Raw genomic sequence first — 20,156 nt, 5'->3', positions numbered from 1 at the left:
AGAACTCTTCTGGTGAAGGCACAGCCTGTACAAAAGGGTACAGCCTGTACCCAAAGTGGACCAATATCCTTCTGGGCAAATTTGCTAGAGCTGTTCAGGAGGGTTTAAACTAATTTAGCAGGGGGTTGGGAACTGGAGTGATACAGCTGAGTATGGGGAAGTTGGTTCACACACAGAGACAGTATGTAGTGAGACTGCTAGCAGGGAGAGTCTGATGATAGGGACAAAAATGAAAAGGGTGATGAATACAGGACTGAAGGTGTTATATTTGAATGTGTGCAATACTGTATATGGAATATGGTAGATGAATTTGTAGTACAGTTACAGATTGGTATGTATGACATTATGGTCATCACTGAATTGTGGATAAAAGAAGATTATAGCTGGAAGCTTAATGTCCAAGGATACACATTGTATTGAAGGACAGGCAGGTAGGCAGAGAAGGTGGGGTAGCTCTGTTGGTTTATAAATGAAATCAAATCATTAGAAAGAGGTGAGAGGAATGGAAGGTATAGAATTATTGTTGGTAGGACTAAGAAGCTGCAAAGGTAAAAAGACCCATGTGGGAGTTATATACAGACCTCCAAACAGTAGCAAAGATGTGCTCTACAAATTACAATGCGAGATAGAAAATGCATGTCAAATTGGCAATATTACGATATTCATGGGGGATTTCAATATGCAGGTAGATTAGGAAAATCAGGTTGGTGCTGGATCCCAAGAGGTGGAATTCGTAGAATGTTAAGACATGGATTTTTAGAGCAGCTAGTGGTTGAGCCCACTATTGGAACAGCTATTCTGGATTGGGTGTTGTGCAATGAACTAGAATTGATTAGAGAGCTTAAGGTAAAGGAACCCTTAGGGGTCAGTGATCATTATAGGATAGAATTCTCCCAGTAGAGTTAAAGTCAGATGTGTCAGTATTAGAGTGGAGTAACAGGAATTACAGAGGCATGAGAGAGGAGCTGGCTAAAATTGATTGGAAAGGAATACTAGCAGGGTTGATGACAGAACAGCAGTGGATGGAATTTCTGTGAATAATTCAGAGAGCTTAAGGTAAAGGAACCCTTGGGGAAAGTGATGGCTTCCGTTAGTCCTGTGAGACAGTGGATCTGGGCCTGGAAAGTCTCTGGAGTGTCCTCTCTAGGGTGCAGGCCTGGGCAAGGTTGTATGGAAGATCAGCAGTTGCCCAAGCAGCAAGACTCCCCTCTCCATGCCACCGGTGTTGTCCAAGGGAAGGGCAAGGGCCGATACAGCTTGATACCAGTGACATTGCAGGAGTTGCCAGAGCGAGGTTGAAGGCAACGTTGGACTGCCTTAGGGACTCCAGCTCTGGATTTGTCCTCAGAGTTTACTCCCGAAGCCTTTCCCATGAGTGTGTATGGCTGCAAGTGATCATAATATAATCGAATTCACCCACAGTTTGGGAAGGAGAAGCTAAAGTGAGATGTATCAGTACTACAGTGAAATAAATGGAATTACAGAGGCATGAGAGTGGAATTGGCCAAAATTGATTTGAAACCTAGCAGGGATGATGGCAGAGCAGTGAAGACTGGAATTTCTGGGAGAAATTCAGAAGGAACAGAATAGGTACATCCCAAAGATGAAGTATTCTAAAGGCAAAATGGCGCAATCATAATTGACGAGAAGTCAAAGCCAAAGAGAGGGTATATAATAGAGCAAAAATGGAAAGCAGATGATTGGGAAGCTTTTAAAAACCAACAGAAGGCAACTAAATAAGTGATAATGAAGGAAAAGTTGGAATATGAAGGTAAGCCAGCTAATAATAATAAAGATGATAACAGAAGTTTCTTCAGAAGTGTAAAATAGAGGTAAGAGTAGATATTGGACTGCTAGAAAATGATGCTGGAGAGGTAGTAATGGGAGACAAGGAAATAGCGGATGAACTGAATATTTTGCATCAGTCTTCACTGGGAAAGACACTAGCAGTATGCCGAAAGTTTGAGAGTGTTGGGGAGCAGAAATAAGTGAAGTTGTCATTGCTAGGGAGAAGGTGCTTGGGAAGCTGAAAGTTCTGAAGATGTTTAAGTCACTTGGACAGATGGTCTACGCCCCAGGGTTCTAAATGAGGTGGCAGAAGAGATTGTGGAGGCATTAGTAATGGTCTTTCAAGAATCACTAGATTCTGACATGTTTCTGGAGAAATGTTAAATTGTAAATGTCACTCCACTTTTCAAGAAAGGTGAGAGGCAGAAGAGAGGAAACTATAGGCCATTTATTCTGACCCCCATGGTTGGGAAGATGTTGGAGTTGATTGTTAAGGATCTGGTTTTGGGGTACTTGGAGGACCATGGTAAAATAGGCCGAAGTCAGCATGGTTTCTTGCTTGATAAATCTGTTGGAATTCTTTGAGGAAATAACATGGAGTATAGATAGACAAAGGAGAATCGATGGATGTTGTATACTTGGATTTTCAGAAGGCCTTTGACAAGGTGCCACACATGAGGCTGCTTAACAAGGTAAGAGCCCATGATATTACAGGAAATACTAGCATGGATCGAGCATTGGTTGATTGGCAGGAAGCAAAGAGTGGGAGTAAAGGGAGCCTTTTCTGGCTGGCTGCAGGTGACTGGTAGTGTTCCACAGCGGTCTGTAATGAATGTCCACTTCTTTTTACATTATATGTTAATGATTTGGATGATGGACCTGATGGCTCTGTGGCCAAGTTTGTGGGTGTTATGAAGATAGATGAAGGGGCAGCTAGTGTTGAGGAAGTGGAGATGCTACCAAAGGACTTAGACTGACTAGGAGAATGGGCAAAGAAGCGGCCAGTGGGATACAGTGTTGGGAAGAATATGGTCGTGCACTTTGGTAGAAGAAATAAAAGCACAGAGAAAAAAGCATATTTTCTAAGTGGAGAGAAAATTAAAAATTCTGAGGTGCAAAGTAACTTGGGAGTCCATGTGCAGGATTCCCTAAAGGTTAATGTGTAGGTTGAATCTGTGGTGAAGAAGGCAAATGCAATGGTAGCATTAATTTGGAGAGGATTAGAATATAAGAGCAAGGATATAATTCTGTGGCTTTAAAAGGTGCTGGTGAAGGCTCACTTGGAATATTGTGAGCAGTTTTGGGCCAATTGTTTAAGTAAGATTATGCTGACATTGGAGATAGTTCAAAGGACATTCATGAAAATTATTCTGGGATTGAACAGCTTATCGTATGAGGAGTGTTTGATGGTTCTGGGCCTGTACTCACTATACAATGTTGAAAGGCCTCGATAGAATGGTTGTGGACAGGATGTTTCCTATGGAGGGGGAATCTAAGACTAGAGGACATAGCCTCAGCATAGAGGGGCATCCACTTAGAACGGATATGAGGAAGAAATTTTTTAGCTTGATGGTGGTAAATCTGTGGAATTCATTGCCACAGGCGGCTGTGGAGGGCAAGTCATTGAGTATATTTAGGGCAGAGCTTGATAGATTCTTGGTTGGTCAGGACATGAAGGGATATGGGAGAAGGCAGGAGATTGGGGCTGAGAGGAAAATTAGATTAGCCAGTGGAGCAGATTTGATGGGAGGAATGGCCTAATTCTGCTCCTATACCTTAAGGTCTTATGGTCAAAATGTTGACTGTGTATTCCCTTCCCTAGGTACTGTCTGACTTGCTGAGTTCCTCCAGCATTTTGTGTGTGTTGAACATCCTTAATTTGATGAGTCTGATATTCTATTTTCTCAGTAGAGTTGAAAGTAATTCAGGCATTTGTTGACAAATAATAGTAGGGTACTTTTTAGATGATAGGAGTAAATAACCTGAGAGAAATCACAGGTTCATGATCCATTCCCTACCCTTGTAGCCCCAAAACAATCCATAGAACCATAGCAGAAGTTGGCCATTTGGCTCATCAGGTCTGCTCTGCCATTCAATCATGGGTTGATCCAATTCTTCCAGTCATCCCCACTCCCCTGCCTTCTCTCCATACCTTTCGATGCTCTGACTATTCAAGAACCTATCTGTCTCTGCCTTAAATACACCCAATGGCTTAGCCTCCACAGCCACTTGTGGCAACAAATTCCACAGAGTTACCACTATAACCATATAACAATCACAGCACGGAAACAGGCCATTCCGGCCCTCCTAGTCCGTGCCGAACTCTTAATCTCACCTAGTCCCACCTACCCGCACTCAGCCCATAACCCTCCACTCCTTTCCTATCCATATACCTATCCAATTTTACCTTAAATGACACAACTGATCTGGCCTCTACTACTTCTACAGGAAGCTCATTCCACACAGCTATCACTCTCTGAGTAAAGAAATACCCCCTCGTGTTTCCCTTAAACTTTTGCCCCCTAACTCTCAAATCATGTCCTCTCGTTTGAATCTCCCCTACTCTCAATGGAAACAGCCTATTCACGTCAACTCTATCTATCCCTCTCAACATTTTAAATACCTCGATCAAATCCCCCCTCAACCTTCTACGCTCCAATGAATAGAGACCTAACTTGTTCAACCTTTCTCTGTAACTTAAGTGCTGAAACCCTGGTAACATCCTAGTAAATCGTCTCTGCACTCTCTCTAATTTATTGATATCTTTCCTATAATTCGGTGACCAGAACTGTACACAATATTCCAAATTTGGCCTTACCAATGCCTTGTACAATTTTAACATTACATCCCAACTTCTGTACTCAATGCTCTGATTTATAAAGGCCAGCGTTCCAAAAGCCTTCTTCACCACCCTATCTACATGAGACTCCACCTTCAGGGAACTATGCACTGTTATTCCTAGATCTCTCTGTTCCACTGCATTCCTCAATGCCCTACCATTTACCCTGTATGTTCTATTTGGATTATTCCTGCCAAAATGTAGAACCTCACACTTCTCAGCATTAAACTCCATCTGCCAACGTTCAGCCCATTCTTCTAACCGGCATAAATCTCCCTGCAAGCTTTGAAAACCCACCTCATTATCCACAACACCTCCTACCTTAGTATCATCAGCATACTTACTAATCCAATTTACCACCCCATCATCCAGATCATTTATGTATATTACAAACAACATTGGGCCCAAAACAGATCCCTGAGGCACCCCGCTAGTCACCGGCCTCCATCCCGATAAACAGTTATCCACCACTACTCTCTGGCATCTCCCATCTAGCCACTGTTGAATCCATTTTATTACTCCAGCACTAATACCTAACGACTAAAGTAAGTCACTCTCTGACTAAAGTAATTTCTCCACATCTCTGTTCTAAACGGACATCCTTCAAGACTGAAATCATGCCCTCTTGTTCTAGACTCCCCTATCATGGGAAATAACTTTGCCATATCTAATCTGTTCAGGCCTTTTAACATTCGGAATGTTTCTATGAGATTCACCCCTCATTCTCCTGAATTCCAGGGATTACAGCCCAAGAGCTGCCAGACGTTCCTCATATGGTAACCCTTTCATTCCTGGAATCATTCTTGTGAATCTTCTTTGAACCCTCTCAACTGTCAGTATAACCTTTCTAAAATAAGGAGCCCAAAACTGCACACAATGCTCCAAGTGTGGTCTCACGAATGCCTTATAGAACCTAAACATCACATCCCTGCTCTTATATTCTGTACCTCTAGAAATGAATGCCAACATTGCATTCGCCTTCTTCATCAATGACTCAACCTGGAAGTTAACCTTTAGGGTATCCTGCACAAGGACTCCCAAGACCCTTTGCATCGCTGCATTTTGAATTCTCTCCCCATATAAATAATAGTCTGCCACCAAAGTGCATAACCATACACTTTCCAACACTGTATTTCATTTGCCACTTCTTTGCTTATTCCCCTAAACTATCTAAGTCTCTCTGCAGGTCCTCTGTTTCCTCAACATTAACTGCTCCTCCACCTATCTTTGTATCATTGGCAAATTTAGCCACAAATCTATTCATCATTGACATATGTCGTAAAAAGCAGCGGTCCCAACAGCAACACCTGTGGAACTCCACTGTTTACTGGCAGTCAGCCTGAATAGGATCAACACGTACAAACAAGCTGGATGAAGTCAGAGGTCAGGCAGCATCCGTTGACTGCTCATTTCAACGGATGCTGCCCGACCTGCTGAGTTCATCCAGTTTATTCGTACGTGTTGATTTGACCACAGCATCTGCAGTGTACTTTGTGTTTAGCCTGAATAGGATGCCTTTATTCCCACTCTTTGTTTTCTGCCGATCAGCCAATGCTCCACCATGCTAGTAACTCTCCTGTAATTCCATGGGCTCTTATCTTGTTAAGCAGCCTCGTGTGTGGCACATTGTCAAAGGGCTTCTGAAAATCTAAGTACACCACATTTACTGCATCCACTTTTTCCGCCTGCATGTAATTTCCTCAAAAAAATCCTAACAACTAATTGAAAAATTGTTCACTGCACTTTCTGTTACATTCTTAAATTACCTGCGACCTTTAAATTAATTTTATATGGGTAGAGGAGGCAATAGGATCTAAGAAAGAGGATCATCTATGAGGATACTATTTTCAGTGTGGCTTCAGGTCTTAATAATGGCCAGCATTGTTAAGTTCACATGGCTTGGTTATGCAAATATGAATTAACTTTTGATTTCTCTTCTTGCCTAAAAGGAAGACTGAATTTGGATGGAGGTTCTTATGGATGAAGCAAATAGTGTGGTTATCTCACAACACCAGTGATCTAATTTTAACCCTTATCTATAGTAAACTGGAGTTTTAATATTCTACTTGTGATAATGTAGGTTTCCTCTGAGCGCTCAGGTTTCCTTCCACATCCTGAAAGATGTGCATGTTAATAGGTCAACTGGCCACTGTAATTATACCCATATACAGTAGGTCAGTAAAGAGTATTGATAATCATGAGTGAGAAAACAGGGATTGCTCTAACAGTTGTGAAAGACTCAATAATCTGAATGATCACATTCATTGTTGCATAGGAATATGTAAAATATTACATAATTCTACTCACAGAATCATATGTTGCAGCCATTCTGTAAGATGCTTCTGTAAGGTAAATTCTGTTTCACAGCAAGGCCAAGTCCACTAGTGTATAGCTGCTGTATAATGATTGCCTTATAAGTTCTCAAAATTGACTCTGAACCCAATGAAATATCATTCCAAGCGAGGAAACCTCTTTCTTATTACCACCTCTTTCAACTCAGAAATCAATACACATCCTTAAAGAATAACATTTGGAAAAAATATTCAGAATAGTGAGACTGGAATATGCATTATGGATAGAAACCTTGTATGTTAATCATCAAGAATAGCTTGGTAGTGCCATCACTGATCAAGCTAGCCAAGCTCTGAAAGATATGACTGTCTGAGCATATGAGTAATGAATTTAGAATAAACTTTTTTTATTACTCATTTCTTGAAAGGTGGTTGTGATCTACCTTCATCAACTGCTGCAGACATTCAGGTGAAGCAATTGCAGTGACCTTGTGACAATAAAGGACTGGCAAACAGAATGCAGGTCTTTCATGTCAAAGTGAAAACAGATCTCTCTGAAGTGATTTAAATTAATTATAAATATTAAAATAATTGATTGCAAAGTATTCATCCCCCTTTAAAATGACACTTCAAATCATCACTGGTGCAGCCAATTAGTTTTGGAAGTCACATAATTAGTTAAATGGAGATCTGATTTTGGAGTCCATCATGCTTCATGGTAGGAATGGTGTATTTTTGAAGATACACGGTGTTTGGCTTACACCAAACATGCAGTTTAGTCTGATGGCCAAAAAGCTCAATTTTGGTTTCATCAGACCATCAGGCCATCTTCCAGCTGACTTCAGAATCTCCCACATGCCTTCTGGACACTGTAACCAAAATTTCATGTGTTTTTTTTTCCCTGAGGGATAACAAATATTTGAATGATAATTTAACTTGTTTTAATCAGCACATTATTACTTGGTGAATAAAATTACCAGGCAGCAGAAATTTCTGTCTTCCCATTTATAGCAGATGCTTCAAAGCTATGGTGAATTTCCCCAATGCCCTATCTTCAATACCACCCCCTTCTGGAACTCTACTTGCTATTTAAGCAAAACAATGCCAGCTTTCTCCCCACTTCAACATCCCCCGAATTGTCTCCAGTTACACTCAGCTTAGTCTCATGTTTTTAAGAGATGCCTTATATTACCTCTTTCTGATTGCTGAACACAGCCATCTTGTTTATGTTGACTCAGCTAATGAGAATGCATTAAATCATTAGTGCTCAGCAACTGAAAATTCAAACAGCAGGTGCTGGAAATCTGAAAATAAAACAAAATACTGTAAGCGCATAGCAAGTGAGGCTCTTTTGCCTATGTATTGTGTTGATAAACAGTATACTGTTACATTGGGACATAATGCAAGCTTGAGGTACAACAATTCATTGAGTAGTACAGCACAGAAACAGGTCTTTAGGTCCACCAGGCGCATACCAACATCTATATTAGTCCCATTTACCTACAATAAAGACCATATCTTTCTTTCCTTTGCCTACATAAGTATCTATGCTTCTTAAACACTGTAACGGTATCAGATCCCATCACTTCCTCTGGCAGCAATTTCCAAATACAAATCACACTGTAAACATTGTTGCTGGCTGCCGCTTACATGCGGGAGGGAGGGGAGCTGGGAGGGAGGGAGCTTTGGGGTTCTAACATTTAACTGTTGTTCATTCTTTGGGGCACTTTTCTGTTTTTGTGGATGGTTGCGAAGAAAAAGCATTTCAGGATGAGTATTGTTTATATTTCTCTGAGATTAAAGTGCACCTTTGAACCTTTGAAAAAGACTTAACCCTCAGACTCCCTTTAAAACACCCACCTCTTGTTTTCAATACCCTACCATGGATAGATGATTTTACTTCTATCAGGTAATCACTCAGTCTCTAACTCCAGATAATATAAGCCCATTTTATCCAATCTCTCCCCATTCTGAAATCCTCCATTTGAGGCAACATCCTGGAGAATTTCTATGCACTCAATCAGTGCAATCACAATCTTCCTAAAGTATGATAACTAGAACTGTATACAATACTCTAAAAGCAGCCTAACTAGTTTTTAAAGTTGCAACTTAATATCCCAATTCTTATACTCAAGGCCTCCAACTATGAAGGCAACATTGCCATATGCCTTCTTGACCACCTTATCTACTTATGTTGCCACTTGCAAGGAACTATGGACTTGGGCTATTCACAACTCTGTTCATTAATATTCCTTAGTGCCCTATTATTTACTGTATATGACATGCCCTGTTTAACTTCTCAAAATACATTCCTCACATGTCAGCATAAAAGTCCTTCTGTCAACACACTGGCCAACTTTCCAATTGATGTATATCCTGGATCAGGAAGGTTTTGGCCTTAAAGAACCTTCTGTGCTATCCACAACACTGCCAATTTTCATATCTTCAGTAAGCTTACTAATCGTACTTCCTATGATTATATCCAAATGGTTGATATAAATCACACACAGTAAAAGTCCTAGCACTGGTACCTGTGGTACACCACTAGACACAGACTTCTCATCATCTTTTGTGTGGACACCTTGCAACCTTCTCCTAGAAGAATCCTTCTTCACTTCTTTGCTTTGTCTGCCTATCACCTCCCACATTCTTGCATCATTCCCAGCATTTTGTGTGTGTTGCTTAGTTAACATTTTAGCTCCAAGACTGTCAGAACTGAGAAAGAAAGAAAACAAAGTTTGTTTAGGTAACAGAGAACAGCAACTGGGACAATGAATGAATCAAACAGGATAGCTGTGAAAGGGTGAAATAATGTAACTGTTAAAGACCAGTTTTTGTCTGTGTTGCTAATGTTGTAAAATATAAGTATTGTTATGTATTATTATTCTCACCCACCTACCTTCCCCCTTTCACTTGGGCTCAGCCTATTACCTGCCAGATGTGCTCCTACCCCTTCCCCAAATTTTATATTTTGGTTTCCGTCTTCTTCCTTTCCATTCCTGATGAAGTGCCTTGGACCAAAACATCATTTCCCTTCACAAATGTTGCCTGACTAGCTGTCTTCCTCCAGCATTCTGTAGGAGTTGCAGAATTGTCATTAGTATTGCCCTACATGTTGAAGTCTAAGCTGAGCAAAGGGTGAGCAGATCAAAAGAAAATGATCTATACAGTTGTATTTTAAACTTCAAGGATGATTACTGGGGAGGGTTGGTTGGAGAGAAAGAAGTGAAGATAATCAAAACATACAATATAACATAAAAACAAAATGCTGAAAAAAAAACTCAGCAGGTCAAGCAACTTCTATGGAAAAAGAAGTAGTTAACATTTTAAACGAGAAAATCTGCAGTTGCTAGAAATCCAAGCAGCACACTCAAAATGCTGGAGGAATGCAGCAGGCCAAGCAGCATCTTTGGGAAAAAAGACAATTGACGTTTTGGGCTGAGACCCTTTGGCAGGACTAACAAAGGGTCTTGGCCTGAAATGTCAGCTACTTTTTTCCATAGATGCTGCCTGGCCTGCTGAATTCCTCCAGCATTTTGTGTGTGTTGCTTAGTTAACATTTTAGCTCCAAGTCTGTCAGAACTGAGAAAGAAAGAAAACAAAGTTTGTTTAGGTAACAGAGAACAGCGACTGGGACAATGAATGAATCAAACAGGATAGCTGTGAAAGGGTGAAATAATGTAACTGTTAAAGACCAGTTTTTGTCTGTGTTGCTAATGTTGTAAAATATAAGTATTGTTATGTATTATTATTGTTATGGTCTGTTTTGCTAAGACATGCCCAGCAGGCTAGAATATACAAATGAAAGAAAGAGACGATTTGGATGATAGGCAAAAGTGGCTGGTCCTGATATAAACAAAATGAACATGTGATTTAAATTTAGAAATCTTCTGTTAGCTGCAGCATGCCCATATGAAAGATGTGGTAGTGTGCCTTGAGTTTGTGTCAGACCTCCTTGTAACAGCAGGAGACCCAGACAGAATTCAGAGGAGAGAGGTGGTTATTAATAGACAAAGCAATCAGATGCCAGGAGTGGGGTGGTCATTTCTGAAGAGAGAACACAGGTGTTCTGTACCCAGTCTGTGTTTGATTTGTCCATTTTGGTTGATATCACTTCCTAGTTTACATTGTTCTGTAGTTTGTAAAGGTTCATAAGTTTGTAGGAAATCTCACTGAATGTTCATTGTTTAATTGTGTAGTTATCCTATCCTTACCCTGAATTAAATATTCATTTGTTGCTCATGGAAAGAGAAAAAAACCAGTTAGTAATGTGTCTGCATACTTATAATTATTTGATCACTTCTTTTGGAACCAATTCCGTAAACGTTCTCAAGGTGAGGTGTGCACCCTCAGTGCAAAATGAGGTAACAGTGAACTGCATTCTTCCAGTAAAAGAATGACATGTGTCAGGGTTTCAATTTTATTTTAATGTTGCCATCCATTTCAAATTGATGATACAATCATTGAATTTCTTAGGTTATTTTTCACATTATGGCCAATACTTTATATATTATGTTTCTAAATATAGTGACAAATGATCCTCCTTTTTGCAGTAAATGAAGAAATTGAACAAAGAGAACAGCTTAAGAATAAGTATCAACATCAATTAAATGATAAAGAAAATGAGGTATTTTAGTACTTGTACTGCAAATTGTAAAATGAATTACTTTATATTCATAAATTAAGAAAAAAATTTGATTTAGTTTGCTCAGCATAAATTTTATGGCTGAAGCATTCTATAATGAAGAAGCATGATAATTACCCCCGAGTGAGAATTGGAAAACTCAGGAATATATCTAGAATCCACTCTGTTATTACTCAGTGAATTTCAGTAATATCTAACTAACTTTTCTGAGTGCATGTGGTGATCCATTAAAGCAGCATAACTTATAAAGTTATACAGTATTACCATATGATATTGGGTCCACCAAAAATGGGTACTCTTCCTGGTCTTCAGACATTTGTTTATCATTGACAGTTGATGTTAATTTAGGATTGTTTCATTTTAAGTTATATTATTCAGTGCTTTAATATACTTTTTAATTTTCTACTTTTCATGTGTTAGCATTTCATTTTTTAATATAGGCAAACCATTTTGTAGAATTTTTTTTGCAAAGTCCTCCTGCATTCAATGAGTTTAAAAGCGAAAAGTTTTAAAAAATGAATATAAGCTACTTTTACATTAGATAGTCTGTATGGAAACATCTTTACTCCACTATGCATAATACTCAATGAAATGATCCCCAACAAAACCTTCAGAATCAGATTTATTATAGCTGACGTAATGAAATCTGTTTTGCAGCAGCAATACCATGCAATGGATTAAAAAAATTATCAGTTATGTTAAGAAAATTATAAAAATAAATAAATAGTGCAAAACAAGAACAACAGTGAAGCAATGTTCATGATTTATGGACTGTTCAGAAATCTGATAGCCGAGGCAAAGGAGCTGTTCCTAAAACATTGGGTGTACATCCTTAGACTTCTGTACCTCCTTCCTTATGGTAATAATGAGAAGAGGGCATGTCTTGGATGGTGAAGGTCTTTAATGATGATGCCATCTTCTTAAGGAACTGCCCTTTGAGATGTCGATTGTGAGGAGGCTAGTGTCCACGATGGAGCTGGCTGAGTCTACAACCCTCTGCAGCTTTTTTTCAATCCTGTGCATTGAAGCATTCATACTGAGCATTGATGCAACCAGTCAGAATGATCTCCACAGTACATTTGTGGAAATCTGTCTTGACTTTTGAATTATATACCACTTTGGTCGTCAAATTTATGAAGCAGATTATGTCTATTCTGTAAGTGAGTAATGATAAATCGCAGCTCATCTTGTAACAAGTTGCTTTATAATGAGAGTTGAAAGCTTCCAATTGTAGTAGTGTGATCACTCAAGTCAAGTATGATGTTCACCAAAGGGGTTATTCCCTTAATGGAGAGTGCCTGTGTGTGACTTTATTTAATGTGGGGAGACCGATGCATGGGCAGTCACCACACGGTCCCTGACAGACTGGGGTTAGGGTCTAGGAGCATGGTATCCAAGAAAACTGGGGACCCTTCACTGCTATAGCCTTTCTCTGCCTTCACTGCCATTGTGAAGTGTCATCATCTTCCACCAGCTGTGCTGTTGAGGTCTTGGTTGGATCACTCTTTGTCTGGAACCGCCGTGGGTGATCCTAGCATTGCTCTTGGGATCTCAGGAACTCAAGCCTCTCCACCGTGACAAGGTGACAAATCTCTGAATAGTTAAATTGTATATTGCATCTTGTTATTATATCCAGGTGAACTCCAGTGCAATAAGATGCAGTGTTATGCAATGATATCTAGCCACAATGTATGCAAAAATGGGGTTGTATGAATCAGCTCAGATTTCACCTATTTCCTTCAGCACTAATTTTTTCACTGGTTATACAGACTGAATGTAATAATGCTTTACTGTATCACTTGTCTAGAGACTTTATTTTGTATTACTATATTGTAGATTCTGTTTTCATATTTTCTCTAGGTGCTTCTTTCCACTTTTATTTCTATCAGCTTTATTCAAGCCTTTAGAGATTGAAATTTATTTGAGCCTTTGTGTAGAGCCAATTCTTGTCTGTTTCAATGGCCACTTGCACAGAGATTATCTTTAAATTTCAGCAAAATTTTGATACTTTTCTATTTCTCCCATTAGGCTATTTTGGGCTATACAAACAAAAAGTTGCACCCAAAACTAAACTTTTCATTTTTCCCTTCTTCTTCCACCTCCTCTTCCTCTTCATCCACAGAGATCAACTCATGAGAATCTTTGACCTCTGATTGGTTGGCTGTGATGGTAAAATGGTGGCATGCTCAGATACAGCAGCCCCTCCTGGGCCAACCAAAGGTGTTTTTGTCTTTTTTTTAAATGTATTTTTTACAATCACAAAACATTAAAAACTTCAGGTGTTGCAGATCTAACCTATCAGTGAGCTTCTCATTGGTAGAAGAGCTGGAGGTGCTGGACTTAGTGCAGACAGTGTTGCTGCCTGCTGCAGAAAGGCATTAGAGTTGGAAGGTGAAACCAGTGTGTAGTCTAACAGTGAGTGATTGTCTTGGATGTTTTGCTTGTGATCACAAGATGCTGATGGACATTGGTAATGTAAAATACTGCAAGTCCCGTTCACTGGTTTATTGGCGAGGCTGATGGCAAAGGAGTTGCGTGGCCTCAGTTATAGAGATGGCAATACCTCATGCTGCAGTCCTACCTATTGAAGCAGTCCAGGAGGGGAGATGCTGGAGGCAGTGTGGCATGGCGTCCATGATGGATTGGCCCCTCTCCAGTTTTCGCTCAACGGCGGACAAGGTGGATTGAGTGCTCTGTAAATTTGTGTGCAGTGTTCGTCTACTAACTGCTGAGAACTGTTTGTTCTTCCCGACAGCAACCATGCACAATCAGTTTACAATGCATATCACTCAGGAACTTGGGCTATATATTTTTCTGTATAACTGTATGTTTACTGCTATTTTATAGGTGCTATATGTGTCTTATGCTGTGTACGCCTATTGGTACTGTGCTTTGCACCTTAGCCCCAGAGGAACGCAGTTTTGTTTGGCTGTATTCGTGGGTATTAATTTATGGTTAAATGATAATTAAACCTGAACTTGATTAAACTGGAAAATAAGCACTAGGACTAGTATTAAAACCTTAAGCCATACTTGCCCATTCTGTTTGTAGTTACTTGGAATCAAGGATGATTTCCTTCCTTCCTGGTCTTGGAAGTTTTGAGATGTCTAATGTGGCCAATGTTATAGATCTTCCACAAACAGAACAGGATATAGTTAATGGGTGTCAGTTGGGTAATTTATGACCATGACCTCGTGGGTTTCCCCTGGGTGTTCCGGTTTCTTCCCACATTCCAAAAATGTGTGGGTTAGTAGGTTCAGAACAGAAAATTTGCAGATTCTGGAAATCCAAAGCAACACACACAAAATGCTGGAACAACTCAGCAGACTGGGCAGCATTTATGGAAGAGTTAGTAGTTGATCTTTCAAACCGAGAATCTTCATCAGGACTAGAAAGAAAGAGAAGAAGTTGGAGTAAGAAGGTTGGGAGACGGGAGGAAGAATATAAGATGGTAGGTAATAGGTGAAACCGGGAGAGTGGGAGGGTTCAAGTAAAGACCCGAGAAGTTATTTGGTGAAAGAGATAAAGGGCTGTAGAAGAGGGTAATCTGATAGGAGAGGAGAGAAGACCATGGAAGAAAGGGGAGGAGGATAGTGATAGCCAGGTAAGGAGGTAACTTGAGAAAGGAAAACAAGAATGAGAAATGGTAAAAAAGGAAGGCAATTATTGGAAGTTCAAGAAATCAATGTTCATGCCATCAGTTTGGAGGCGATCCAGACAGAATATAAGGTGCCACTCCTCCAAACTGAGTGTGGCTTCATCATAGCAGTAGAGGAGGCTGTGGATTAACATGTTGGAATAGGAATGGGAAGTAGGGGGGGACGTCACGTGATAACGTAGGATCGAGATGTGGAAATCCAGCTCTCCCATAAAAAAACCAGTAAAATAATGTTTAAGTGAAGAAAAGTTAGTAAATACTTTTTAAAAATTACTTATAAACTACTCAGGATTGTCTTAAGATATGTCTCCTAAACAGAAGCAGAAGAAAACTACTACTTTGAAGACAACTCAAGTTGGAAAAGAATCAAGGCCGGCCACCATGAAAGAGCCTCGGGCTCAAGTGCATTATACCTCTGGCGATACAGAACAGGAAACTGCGGCAACATCAACCGTTTCCAAAAAAAAAAGAGCAACAGGAATTGCGCATGCATGATGGAAGGGGCATGTGCAAGCTCGAGCAACCCAAACTACAAATCCCAGCTATGATTGGAACTGAAAGTGAAAGTGAATATGAGGTGGAATCAGATTCTCTGGATAAATCAGACGAAGATGGAGAGACAAAGAAGAGCAACAGGAAGAGGTTGGAGGTGATATTGGAGACATAAAAAAATCTTTGGTGCAAATAATGCATGAATTAAAAGCATTAAAAGTAATAAAAAAGATATTAAAAATATGAAGATTATGTTTGATAAAATGATGAAAAGACAGGACAAAATGGACAAGAAAATTAAAAACTTGGAAGAAACAACGGGAGACACCATTGATAGAGTGAATAAAATGGAAGATAATATTTCTGCCTGGACATCAGAAAGAAAACGGTTGTTGGAAAAAGTGGATGTACTTGAAAATTTTAGCAGACAAAATAATATTAAGATTATTGGACTTAAAGAAGGTATAGAGGGAGAGGATCCAATAAATTTTTTTCAAAAATGGATTCCGGAAATTTTGGAAATGGAAGAAGGAACCCAGTTAATTGAAATTGAAAGGGCTCACAGAGCCTTAAGATCAAGACCTCAAGTTGATCAAAACCCATGATCAAACTTGATAAAATGCTTAAGATATCAAGATAAAGAAAAGATCCTGAAGGTGGCTGCCCAACGTGCCAGAAAGAGAAACGGGCCATTGACGATAGAAGGGAAAACAGTTCTTTTCTATCCTGATATAAGTTATGACCTTTTGAGGAGAAAAAAGGAATTTAACCCAGTAGTTTTATGGGAAAAGGGTTATAAATTTATATTGCGCCATCCAGCAACCCTGAGATAATGTTTTTGGATGACGGAAAAAGAAGATCTTTTACTGATTATCGGGATGCGAAAGAATTTGCACAAGAACTCCCAAATATCGCTAACCACAGCCAAAGATTTAAAAGTGAAACGGATTAAAGATGAAGACAGGGACAGTGAATGGAGTTGATGGATTTTTAAGGACAGAAGAATATTTAAATATATTCTTAATTATATGATACAGGGGGAGAAATGTAAAAATTTGAGAAATATTAATCGAGAGTAGTGATATTATTTTTCTTCTCTTATATATACTTTTTTATGTTACGGGGGAGCTGGGGGAACTTCAGATCGATTCCTATGGGGGGGGGGGAGACACATAGCAACACGGAGAATTTTAAAAAGATTCCCCAAGGTACTATGAAAGTTGAAAAGTTAGGTATTACTATAGACTGGAGTAACCCTGTTAAAAATAATGACTAATTTACTGAATTTTTAAAGTTTTAATGTTAATGGGCTTAATGGACCGGTGAAAAGAAAAAGATTTTTAACAATCATTAAGAAAATAAAAATAGATATAGCTTTTAGCTGCATTCCGCTTGAAAAAATTACTTATAATTTAAGAGATAAATATGAAATATTTCTGAAAATTTGGCGCCCTTATTTACAAAAGATAGGATTAAATATATAGGTGCTCCGAAGATAAAATTATTGGTTATTTGGGGAAAGAAATAAATATATATACTAAAGCTATTATGAACTCCATGGAGCATGTGGGGATCTTCCGATATCCAGGCATTCTTCCTTTCTTTCTCTTTTTTTTCTCTTTCTACAGGGATATATTAGGGGGGAGGGGTTAAGGGGGGGGAAGGGTTGATAATTTTTTTTTCCTTCTGTAACCATTTGAAAATTCAATAAAAAAAATTTATTAAAAAAAGGAATGGGAAGTAGAATTGAAATGGGTTGCTAACAGGAGATTGCACTTTTTCTGCTTGGCGAAGTGGTTTCCCAGTCTATGTCAGGCTTCATCGATATACAGGAGGCCACACTGGGAGCATCAGTTACAGTAGATGACTCCGAACAGACTCACAGGTGAAGTGTTGCCTCACTTGGAAGAAGTATTTGGAGCCCTGAATGGTAATGAGGGAGAAGGTGTAGGTGTAGGTGCAGGTGAGGCACTTGTTCCACTTGCAAGGGTAAGTACCACAAAGGAATTCAGTAGGGTGGGACAGAGTGGACAAGGGAGTCATGTAGGGAAAAATCCTTGTGGAAAGTTGGTTGGAGGGAAAGATGTGCTTGGTTGTGGGATCCCGTTGAAGATGACGTAAGTTACAGAAAATTATGTGCTGGACACAGGTTTGTGGGGTGGTAAGTGATGACATAAGGAACCCTAGCCCTAGTGTGGTGGCGGGAGGATGGGGTGAGGGCAGACGTTGTGTAAAATGGAAGAAATGCAGTTGAGGGCATATAGAACTGGCTCCACTGAAGAGGGACATCTTCCCCTTCTAATAAATTGAGAGTAATTCTTGGGATCATGACAATGTCATTATTGAACACACCAATGTTTATCTTCGCTACGATGAGATTGTCGTGCAGTTCTTCCACCACCATCCAAAGCCTTGGTGAATCCAAGTTCCTCACTGAGATGATGGGAGATCCCCTCTTCAATTCCAGTTTATGTGGCGGCAATCCAGAGAGTTTGAACAAATCAAGGAATTCTATTGGAATATGAGTGGTGTTAGCTCCTTCACTATGGCATTGAAGGAACAGTATTCTTTCATGATTTCAGGGAAGTGTCTAATGCATGTGAAGTTTATTTTTTGCATCATTTCATTGAGAGGAACCAAGATAGAATTCCTCGAACAGTTAGGCAGGATTGTCGAATGTCGGGTAGATGAAATCAATGCATTCTTCCATAGATTTTGCTGGCAGAATCATATCTTCAGGTAATTCGATTTTATCATTTTCATTTTTCTTAATCTTGTCTTCTCCAACATCCTATAAGAATTCTGAATATCGTCCTTCTCCCTCACTCAATCACATGTTTCTCTTCAGTTGAAACTTGATGAAGCTTCTCTATAAGTAGGATTATTTTATGCATGAATTCTCCACATCAGTATCATTTCCATATTTCACAACCAGTAGAAGCTGACGGAAATCACCACAGCAAATGGTTAAAATACCCCCGAAGGCCTCACTCTTGCTGCATACATCACAAGAGTCCAGTCCACGGCTTTGAAGCTCTCCCTCCTAATCATGGGGCACTCATCTCAGACAATAAGCCTCGCCTTTGGAGTAAATTTGCAGTATTGGTATTTTTATCGAAGTTACAAAGGGCATCTTCATTGACTTTGAGGGGTATTTTGAATTTTGCATGCGCTTCCCTACCACAGGCATCAATGTTGCTGCAATACCTGATGATGCTACAGCAAGAGCAACACCTCCATCTCCCCTAAATTTACCGAGGATCAAGTTGATGATAAATGTCTTGCCCATTCCTCTTGGTGCATCAATGAAAATCATTGAAGAGAGATTCCTTTCCAAGCAGTCGCACACATATTCATAAGGTTCTCTTTGCTCATTATTCAATAGGGGCTCCTTCTGTGAAACAAATTCCTGCTGTTCATCTCTGTTGTATTGCAGTTCACGCAATAATTCCAGATTGCCAGCACTTTAAGTAATTGTACCATTTTTTGGTGTTGGCAAGTTATATTCTTCAAGTGTTTTGCCCAAGTTCTCAAGTTTCTCTTGGAAATACAGAAGAGCTTGTCCACGATGCCTTTCAGCGATCATGATATTAGGATCATTGATAGTTCTCCTCTCCATTTGTAAGAAATCTTCAGACATTGCATTCTTGAACCAGTTCCATAATTGCTGTGGATTGTTGATTTCAGTGTTTGTTAGTAAGACAACTAACAAATCTCTCATTGCTCTGGACATTCTTGTTTTCTCTGTTTCTTCCATAGTTTGCTGCCAATGATCGTCAGATTGCAACAATCCTCTCTCTGCAGACGTCTTTGAATGATGGAAGGATATCTCCATCACGTGTTTTCAATGATTCGAAATACCCCTGAAGGCCTCATTCTTGCCGCATACATCACAAGAGTCCAGTCCATGGCTTTGAAGCTCTTCCTCCTAATCACGGGGCACTCATCTCAGACAATAAGCCTTGCTTTTGGAGTAAATTTGCAGTATTGGTATTTTTATCGATGTTACAAAGGGCATCTTCATTGGCTTTGAAGGGTATTTTGAATTTTGAATGCGCTTCGCTACCACAGGCATCATCCCTTTGTGATGAAGAAGTCTCAAATAGTAGAGGTCACCACTTCATGGAGAAATGGTATACACTCAACCCAGAACATTTGCTTCAAAAATCCCAGAGTACTCCTCCACTGTTTTCCCATCTCTTATTAGTCCAAGTGTAGAATCTGGGAATATCCGCATTTTCTGGTTGATCTGCCACCCTTCAAGAATACTCTACCGTATTCATTTCTTTTTCCCCGGCTTAAAGCCACATACATAGCTTTGCTATGACCATACATAAGGCGCAAGGCCAAACCATGGAGAATGTGTTGATTTATCTGGAGAAACCGGTATTCCAGCATGGTCAGCTGTATGTGGCTTTAAGCCGGGGAAAAAGAAATGAATAC

At 39.6% G+C, this 20,156-nt stretch overlaps 1 protein-coding gene across 1 annotated transcript in view; it reads left to right on the top strand.

The window, feature by feature from the left end:
* The window catches only part of sycp1 (synaptonemal complex protein 1), a 275,829-nt gene that overhangs the window by 90,219 nt on the left and 165,454 nt on the right, over positions 1–20,156 (top strand). The window contains exon 10 of the mRNA XM_073055277.1: positions 11,472–11,545. Coding sequence (XP_072911378.1) covers positions 11,472–11,545 — 74 coding nt within the window. The remainder of the gene's footprint in view (positions 1–11,471; positions 11,546–20,156) is intronic.

This window comes from Hemitrygon akajei, chromosome 8, assembly GCF_048418815.1.
Source record: "Hemitrygon akajei chromosome 8, sHemAka1.3, whole genome shotgun sequence".
Lineage (NCBI taxonomy): Eukaryota > Metazoa > Chordata > Chondrichthyes > Myliobatiformes > Dasyatidae > Hemitrygon > Hemitrygon akajei.
The sequence above is the reverse complement of the archived record's forward strand: the minus strand, read 5'-3'. Positions and strand labels throughout refer to the sequence as shown.